The following is a 9340-nucleotide window of genomic DNA, read 5'->3' as shown; positions in this document are numbered from 1 at the left end:
GTCCCTCCAGACGCGAGTAACCGCCACCCTATCCCATGAACTCAGAACCCGTCCATCAGAAAAATCCTCCGACCGGGCAAGCAGCAGGAACTCGGCAACCCGGGCCTTCAGGTGCTCAAAGCACGCAGGAGGGGGCTGGACAGAGGGCATCACCACAGGGGCAGCAGCGGCCACGGGCAAACCACCAGACGACTGCAGGGAATCATGGCGGGGCGGATCCTTACGTAAAGTCACCACCAGGCCATGCACAGCACCAGCATCCGCACCATCCCTGGCAGCTGAAGCCACCACACCCCATAGCGGAGAACCCCCTGATGGGGAAGAAACAGGAGACACACCCAAGACACGGGCATCAGCACCAGCAGGCACATGAACCTCCGCCACCACCACCCGCATAGACAACGACTCAGCCGGATCCATGCCGTCAACACTAGAAGACCCACAGTCACCGAAGTCCCCAATATCAGCCCAGGCCGTAGACGAACGCCTGGAACGTTTGGGCTCCGGCCGGATATCGTCAGAGCCGGAAGCGGACCCAGAAACACGCGCACCACCAGTCGGACGAACCGACTCCCGACGCAGAACGGCAGCAGCCTCTACCACAGGGGGAACCGAACCACACACAGCAGGAGGCACCGCAGCCACCCCATCACCCAGCACAGACGGCGAGGGTGCAGGGATCAGGACAGACTCAGCAGAGGAAGAACAGGAAGACGAGGGGCCCGAGCAGCTGTCAGACGGAAGAGGCTCAGGAATGGCAGACGGAAGAGGCTCAGGAACGGCAGACGGAAGAGGCGCAGGAACACCAGCTGGAACAGGCGGAGCACCAGGTGAGGACACAACCACCGGTGGAGAGGTGACAACAACAGGGGGCGCAACAGGCTGAGCAACAGCTGAAACAGAGGGCACCTCCTCAGCCGAAGAGATGTCCACATCCACCGAATCATCCCCCACAGGAAGTGGTGGAAAATCCTCCTCATTGAAGAGATTCACTGGTGCCACGGCAGGCGCAGAACAGGCAGCAGCCTGATGGCTCAAAAGACCACAACGATAACATGTCCGCGGCTGGCGGGCGTAAAACACCCGAACGTTGTACCCCATTAGGCGCACAGAGGACGGAATATCCGCCCGGAGTCTCATGCTCAGGGTTCGAATGTTAGACCTCACACCCTTAAGAGGACTAGAAGACACCACATTCACTCTCACACTAATTACCGCGCCAAACCGGCCGAAATACCGCCGTAGCAGAGCCTCTGGAAACTCCAAGGGAGCCCCATGCACATTGATGTAAGTAAGTACACCACTTCTATCAGAGAGGGTTACAGTGCCCGCACCATCCGGCAGGGGTAGTGTCCGCCCCTCGTATCGCCGGAGAAAATCGCGATAGCGATACGCCACCTCCTCTGTGAACTTTACAATCGCCCTGCAGGCCGTTACCAACTCGACCCCATAAATTTCAAACACAGGGACAGAGAACATATCACAAGCCAGCGCAATCTCCGGGTAACCAGCCAGCACAGAGAACTCTAGTCCCACAGACTGAGCCTGGACGACATGGGGTAGAGGGACCCCCATCGTAACGCCACGTCCACACAGGCGGGCAGAAACACACCCGCCCCCGACCGGCCGAAACTGGCAAACAACACCAACTGCTGGAGCGCCGAAGCAACACGTCTGTCCCCTACCGAAGCTAGGGCCAGACTCATTTCTTCCTAAGAGGACGTTATTGAATTGCACCTAAGCATCTTCTTAGGGCACACTTAGGAACCTTCGTAGCAAACCCACTTACGAAGAAATACACAGAGCTTCCTGAATCTAGGTCCTGGTGTAGTGACATGGTGTAGTAGCGTGGTGTAGTAGCCTGGTGTAGTGGTGTGTGGTGTAGTGGCGTGATGTAGTAGCCTGGTGTAGTGTCGTGGTGTAGTGGGGTGGTGTAGTAGCCTGGTGTAGTGGCGTGGTGTAGTGGGGTGATGTAGTGGGGTGGTGTAGTAGCCTAGTGTAGTGGTCTGGGGCAGTAGCGTGGTGTAGTCGTGTGTTGTAGTAGCGTAGTGTAGTAGCCTGGTGTAGTGGCATGATGTAGTAGTCTGGAGTAGTGGCATGGAATACTGGCATGGTGTAGTATATTAGCATAGTGTAGTGGTGTGGTGCAGTAGCCTGGTGTAGTGGCATGGTGTAGTGGCGTGGTGTAGTAGCCTGGAGTAGTACCCTGGTGTAGTAGTGAGGTGTAGTAGCCTGGTGTAGTGGCATAGTGTAGTAGCCTGGTGTAATGACATGGTATAATAGTCTGGTGTAGTAGCCTGGTGTAGTAGCCTGATGTAGAACCCTGGTGTAGTGGTGTGGTGTAGTAGCCTGATGTAGTACTCTGGTGTAGTGGTGTGGTGTAGTAGCCTGGTGCAGTGGTGTGGTGTAGTAGCCTGGTGTAGTTGTGTAGTGGTGGTGTAGTAGTAGTTGTAGTAGTGTAGTGGTGGTGTAGTAATTGTTGTAGTAGTGTAGTAGTAGTAGTAGTAGAAGTGTAGTGGCGTGGTGTATTAACATGGTGAAGTAACCTGTAGTGGTGTGGTGTAGTGGTCTGGTGTAGTGGCTTGGTGTAGTAGAATGTAGTAGCCTGGTGTAGTGCATGATATTGTGGTTTTATTGTGGTGTAGTAGCATGGTGTAGTAGCATGTTGTAGCCTGGTGTGGTGCATGGTATAGTGGTGTAATTGTGTGATATGGTGGTGTGGTGTATTAGCCTGGTGTAGTGGCGTGGTGTAGTGGCGTGGTGTAGTGGCGTGGTGTAGTTGCGAGGTGTAGTAGCCTGGTGTAGTGGTGTGTGGTGTAGTGGCATGGTGTAGTAGCCTGTGTAGTGTCGTGGTGTAGTGAGGTGGTGTAGTAGCCTTTTGTAGTGGCGTGGTGTAGTGGCTTGGTGTAGTAGCCTGGTGTAGTAGTCTGATGTAGTGGCATGGTGTAGTAGCCTGGAGTAGTGGCGTGGTGCAGTAGCCTGGTTTAGTAGCCGGGTGTAGTGGCATGGTGTAGTAGAATAATGTAGTGGGGTGGTGTAGTAGCCTAGTGTAGTAGTGTGGTGTAGTGGTGTGGTGTAGTGGTGTCGTGTAGTGGTGTGGTGTAGAGGCGTGGTGTAGTGGGGGTGGTGGCGGTGGTGTTGGGGGTGGCGGTGGTGGTGTTGGAGGTGGTGGCAGTGATGTTGGGGGTGGCGGCGGTGGTGTTGGTGTGGCAGTGGTGGTGTTGGGGGTGGCAGGGGTGAAGTTGGGGGTGGTGGCAGTAGTGTTGGAGGTGGCAACAGTGGGCTTGGGGGTGGCGGTGGTGGTGTAGGGGGTGGCGGCTGTGGTAGTGTTGGGGGTGGCGGTGGTATTGGGGGTGGCAGCGGTGGTGGGGGTAGCAGCTGTGGTAGTGTTGGGGGTGGCGGCGGTGGTGGTATTCGGGGTGGCAGCGGTGGTGTTGTAGATGGCGGCGGGTGTGTTGGGGGTGGCATCGGTAGTGTTGGGGATAACGGCAGTGGTGGTGTTCGGGGCGGCAGTGGTGTTGGGGGGTGCCGGTATAGTGGTGTGTAGTGGCATACAACGTTGTGTAGGGGCGTGTAGTGGCATGGAAGGTTGTGTAGGGGCGTGTGTTGGCATGGTGTTGTGGCGTGCAGGGTTGTGTAGTGGCGTGTAGGGTTGTGTAGGGGCGTGTAGGGTTGTCGTGGGGAGTGTAGTGGTGTGTAGTGGCGTGCAGGGTTGTGTAGGGGCGTGTAGGGTTGTGTTGGGGAGTGTTGGGGCGTGTAGTGGCGTGTGTTGGCATGGTGTAGTGGTTTGTAAGGTTGTGTAGGGGCCTGTAATGGCGAGTAGGTTTGTTTAGGGGCCTGTGGTGGCGTGTAGGGTTGTGTAGGGGCCTTAATGGCGTGTATGGGCGTGTAGTGACGTGTAGGGTTGTGTAGGGGCGTGTGTTGGCATGGTGTTGTGGCGTATATGGGTGTGTAGTGGCGTGTTGGGGCGAGTAGTGGCGTGTAGTGGCGTGTTGGGGCGAGTAGTGGCGTGTAGTGGCGTGAGGTAGTGGCGTTGTGTAGTGGCGTGTTGTGGCACGGAGTGGCGTGTAGGGGCGTGTGTTGGCGTGGTGTAGTGGCGTATAGGGGTCTGTAGTATCGTGTAGGGGCGTGTAGGAGTGTGGTGTTGTGGCATGTAGGGGTTTGTAGAGGCGTGCAGGGATGTGTAGAGGCGAAGGGGCGTGTAGAGGGAGAGTAGTGGCGTGTAGTGGCGTGCAGGGTTGTGTAGGGGCGTGTAGTGGCATGTGTTGGCGTGTAGTGGCGTGGTGTTGTGGAGTGTAGGGTGTGTAGGGGAGAGTAGTGGCGTGTAGGGGGATGTAGTGGCGTGTAAGGTGATGTAGTGGCGGGTAGGGGCGTGTGTTGGCGTGGTGTAGTCGCGAGTTGCGGCGTGAAGTGGCCACTGCACGTGTAGTGTAGGGGTGTGTAATGGCGTGTGTTGGCATGGTGTAGTGGCGTGTTGGGGCGTGTAGTGATGTGTGTTGACGTGATGTAATGACATGTAGGGTTGTGTAGCGGCGTGTAGGGGTGTGTAGTGGCGTGTGTTGGCGTGGTGTAGTAGCCTTTTGTAGTAGCTTGGTGTAGTGGCGTGGTGTAGTGGCGTGTAGTAGCTTGATGTAGTGTCGTTGTGTAGTGGCGTGGTGTAGTGTAGTAGCCTGGTGTAGTGGCGTGGTGTAGTGTAGTAGCCTGGTGTAGTAGCGTGGTGTAGTGGTGTGTAGTAGCCTGGTGTAGTGGCGTGGTGTGGTGGTGTTGTGTTGTGGCATGGTATAGTAGCCTGGTGTAGTAGTCTGGTGCAGTGGTATGGTGTAGTAGCCTGGTGTAGTAGTCTGGAATAGTGGTGTGGTGTAGTAGCCTGGTGTAGTGGCGTTGTGTAGTGGCATGTAGTAGCCTGGAATAGTGGTGTGGTGTTGTACCATGGTGTAGTGGTGTGTAGTAGCCTGGTGTAGTGGCGTGGTGTGGTGGTGTTGTGTAGTGGCATGGTATAGTAGCCTGGTGTAGTAATCTGGTGTAGTGGTGTGGTGTAGTAACCGGGTGTAGTGGTGTGGTGTAGTAGCCTGGTGTAGTAGCCTGGTGTAGTGGCATGGTGTAGTGGCGTGGTTTAGTGGCATGGTGTAGTAGCCTGGTGTAGTGACGTGGTGTAGTGGCATGTAGTAGCCTGGAATAATGGCTTGCTGTAGTACCATGGTGTAGTGGCATGGTGTTGTATAGTGGCGTGTTGGAGTGGCATGGTGCAATGGCGTGGTGTAGTGTAGTGGCGTGGTGTAGTGCAGTTGCGTGGTGTAGTGTAGTGGCGTGATGTAGCAGCCTGGTGTAATAGCCTGGTGTAGTACCATGGTGTAGTAGCCTGGTGTAGTGGCGTTGTGTAGCAGCCTGGGGCCGGATTCAGGAAGGTACTTATGAAGGTTTTTTTTCTTAGGTATGAATGTTTTCCTTCTTATTGCCTTCGTGGCGGCTACGGCGGTATTCAGGTAGCAACACTAAGTGGAAAAACCTTCGTAAGTTCATTCCGCGATCTAAGTGTGGTGTCGACCACTCGTAGCTTTAAGTAAACTGGATATAACTCAATTTTTCTCTACTACATAACACTGGGATCGATTTTAAGATTTTGGAACATAAACAAAAGATTATAAAAATTAAATCTAGTGACGAGGAGTCCTTCGTGTTAGTTATATATGCATTCTCTGCTTGAAACTTAAAGTAAATATGTCTTTTATGATAGTAGAATTAGTTTTATAATAGCAAGATATTATACCTGTAGTTATTAAGTAAATAAACACTGGTGAACATGAAATATGAGAGACGTTGATGAGCACTACCTGATGGATCATTTACTATCACCAAATGCCCCTGTTCACCTAGTAGTAAGGGTGTACCTTAGCTATACATACCCATTTCTAATTTATTTAGTTTGGTTTTATTTTGAAATTAAATCTGGGTGAGACATAAAATATAAATATGCTGCACAAATGATGTTAGGTAAGGAGAAGTGTAAAAATGTAAAAAACTTTATTCATTGAATACTTAAAGCTATAATTATGACTATATAGACTATTAAAAAAAGAGAGAGGGCAGTAGGGGTCCAAGACCTCTTCCTATTATACAATTTGGGTGTGGAACAAGTAATTATCAAAAGAAGGCACCATGCCGGGAAGGCTATGTAGCAGTAAGGCAGTGAGGTGAGGCAGCTACTTATTTGAGAAATGCTTATTTTATTTACCTTATAAGCTGAGGCAACTTATTTTATTTGAGGAATACTCAGCTGATCCCTCTACATTTAGCATGGAACAAATTTGTGTCCAAGACCTCTTCCTGTTACACAATTTGACTGTGTGTAACCAAACTAGAAGTGCTCTACAAATCAAGGGTCCCAGAATGTGGAATGACCTCCCGAATCATGTCAAAAGCTGTACCTCTCTCAACCAGTTTAAGAGTTAAACCAAGTACTGCCTAATTAACTCCATGTAACGTAACTTACCTCCTAAATGTCAACCCATGTCTTGCTATTTTTTTGAAAAGCGCTGTTCACCAATATGTGCAATTGCTGATTTATGCTACATTAACCCCCCTTTTTGTATTTTTTATTCCTTCTTTCAACACAATTTATACCTATTCCTAATTACTATTAAGTTTTAGTCTGTATTTTTCCCCCACACCTTGCCCGAAATGCTATAAGTATTAGTGGCTTTAGGTATTGTATGTACTAGCTCTGTCTATAAATCCAACATTATGTTTGTAAATCAACTGTATGTACTTTTCCTGAATAAATTAATTTATTATTTATTTTTTAATCAGTAAGTATTAAAAGAAGGCACCAAGCTGGGAAGGCTATGTAGCACCATTGTGTGTAACAATAAACCAAATTTTTTTTTAACAAATAATGCACCTGTATGGTAAAACAAATCCTGTCAGCTGTAAAAATATTGATGCAGTTATTTAAATGAAAAATATAATGAAAGAAATATTACTGGTTTATTTTTAACCTATCTTTTTGTACTGTACAGTATATCCAAGGAAGTGAAAAATTGAGACAATGCACAATTTTATGAATGATTGGCATGGATTAGCAGTTCAAAAGAAAAATGACTATTACATATCAACATGAGATCTTAATGATCCATGGTCAACATGATTTAATATGGATAATACAGTACTGTATTTGTAATAATACAAACTATAATTTAAAATCATTATTACTGATTTTTTTTATTAAGAAGATAGGTATACACAGGTATAGGTATTTTTTTATTAAGAAGATAGGTATACACAGCAATGTGCTGCTACCCTATTCTATATGGAATATTACACAGTGTAGATAAAAAACTAGCTATAAGTTTATCTAATACTCCCATCTCACAGGATGGTTAGACATACTGTACATGGAATCAATTTAGAAAATACCAGCCTCAGTACAAAAAACTAATCAACTCTGACTAAACAACTCTTCGCGATTTTCACAAGAGGTAAGCACTGAATCATGGAAACATTATATTATAATTACTCTTACCAATTTCTACAAGACTCCTCTCAAACAATGTATTTTTAAAAATGTTTAGGTATACACAGCAATGTGCTGCTTCCCTATTCTGTATAAAGGACCACACAGTGTAGATCAAAAACCAGCTACAAGCTCATCCAACATCCTCACCTCACAGGATGGCCAGTCATACATGGAATTAGGAGAGAACAAAATACTTAATGCTGATCTATTAGCCTCCACTGGCAAAATCTGGGTGCAGCACAAGAATATCTTCCAATATTCCTGAGTGTATGAAGTAATTACAGAGCTCAAAATACCTCATACCATTTGGTATGAAGTCACTGATAACAGGAAAATCACAGATATAGTGTTGGAGAGTATGTTCTCTCAAGTAGGACTGAAAACAGATGTTTTCTTACACCAAGAGGGCTATAAACCCATGGAAGCGCCTACCCGCTGAAGCCGTAAATGCCAAATTCCAGCTAAAAAATATCATTAGGACAATTGGCGGGCCCTTTAACAAGCCGCCGGCTTTCTGTCCTCTTCGAGGCCACTAGATAGTTAGTAGCCCTTGGGTAAATTCCGTAAATATATACAATAATTGTCAGCGCATCTTCCGAGCAACAAGAACAGCTACATAGTATCTCTTAGAATTATGTAGGTAAACAACAAATGTAACATTTGTTTACTACAATGTCGGTGCTGGCTGTAGAAGTTGAAAAAACATTGTTTTACTTCGAAATATACTAATTTTATAAGAAAATTCGACGTTAATAGGAGGCAGTAGAGCTCCGATAAGCCAGCGCTAAATCTTCAATATGAAGAATGTTGCTGCTCTCTGATTGGCCAAACGAAACACAGTAGTGACCTCTATCGGCACGCAGGTGAACCAACAAATTTCTTCCTAAGTGGACGTTATTTAATTGCACCTAGGCATCTTCTTAGGGCACACTTAGGAACCTTCGTAGCAAACCCACTTACGAAGAAATACACAGAGCTTCCTGAATCTAGGACCTGGTGTAGTGGCATGGTGAAGTAGCGTGGTGTAGTAGCCTGGTGTAGTGGTGTGTGGTGTAGTGGCGTGTAGTAGCAGCCTGGTGTAGTGTCATGGTGCAGTGGCGTGGTGTAGTGGCGTGGTGTAGTGGCGTGGTGTAGTGGCGTGGTGTAGTAGCCTGGTGTAGTAGTCTGGTGTAGTGGAGTGGTTTTGTATAATGGTGTAGTGGCGTGGTGTCGTAGCCTGGTGTAGTGGTGTGGTGTTCTGGGGGTGGCGGTGGTGGTGTTGGGGGTGGTGGTGTTGGAGGTGGTGGCAGTTGTGTTGGGGTCGGCAGCTGTGGTGGTGTTGGGGGTGGCAGTAGTGGAGTTAGGGGTGGCGGCAGTGAGGTTGAAGGTGGCTGCGGTGGTGTTGGGGTGGCGGCGGTGGTGTTGGAGGTAGCGGCGGTGATGGTGTTGGGGGTGGCGGCAGTGGTGGTATTGGGGGTGGCGGCAGTGGTGGTGTTGGGGGTGGCAGCGGTGGTGTTGGAGGTGGCGGCGGTGGTGGTATTGGGGGTGGCAGCGGTGGGGTTGGAGGTTGCGGGGTGGTGGTGGTGTTGTAACGCTGAACCCCGGTTCATTCCGAACACAGCGATTATACAACACATAACACCTTGCCTCAGCCACCGTTACTACCACCTATACTCCTACACACACCAGACCCTTGAGGCGTACCACTCGGGTTGTACTGGAACACAATGAATGAACATATGGAAGGTATTTAAAGGCCGTCGGGTTTGTGGGAACCGACCTGTGAGATTTATATTTATTTAATTTATATGAATTTATATTTACGTTAATTTATATACTTCGATAGCA

At 48.9% G+C, this 9340-nt stretch overlaps 1 protein-coding gene across 1 annotated transcript; it reads left to right on the top strand.

The window, feature by feature from the left end:
• The first annotated feature begins 418 nt into the window (after positions 1–418).
• On the top strand, positions 419–886 carry LOC138358112 (period circadian protein-like). The gene has a single exon (XM_069315617.1). It carries the CDS (start codon positions 419–421, stop codon positions 884–886), a length of 468 nt encoding a protein of 155 aa, XP_069171718.1.
• The last annotated feature ends 8454 nt before the right edge of the window (positions 887–9340 follow it).

Source organism: Procambarus clarkii, chromosome 7, assembly GCF_040958095.1.
Source record: "Procambarus clarkii isolate CNS0578487 chromosome 7, FALCON_Pclarkii_2.0, whole genome shotgun sequence".
Classification (NCBI taxonomy): Eukaryota; Metazoa; Arthropoda; class Malacostraca; order Decapoda; family Cambaridae; genus Procambarus; species Procambarus clarkii.
The sequence above is the reverse complement of the archived record's forward strand: the minus strand, read 5'-3'. Positions and strand labels throughout refer to the sequence as shown.

What these genes read in the sequence shown, in the direction of transcription:
- LOC138358112 (XM_069315617.1), top strand. Translation starts at nt 419, where the DNA reads ATGCCGTCAACACTAGAAGACCCACAGTCACCGAAGTCCCCAATATCA.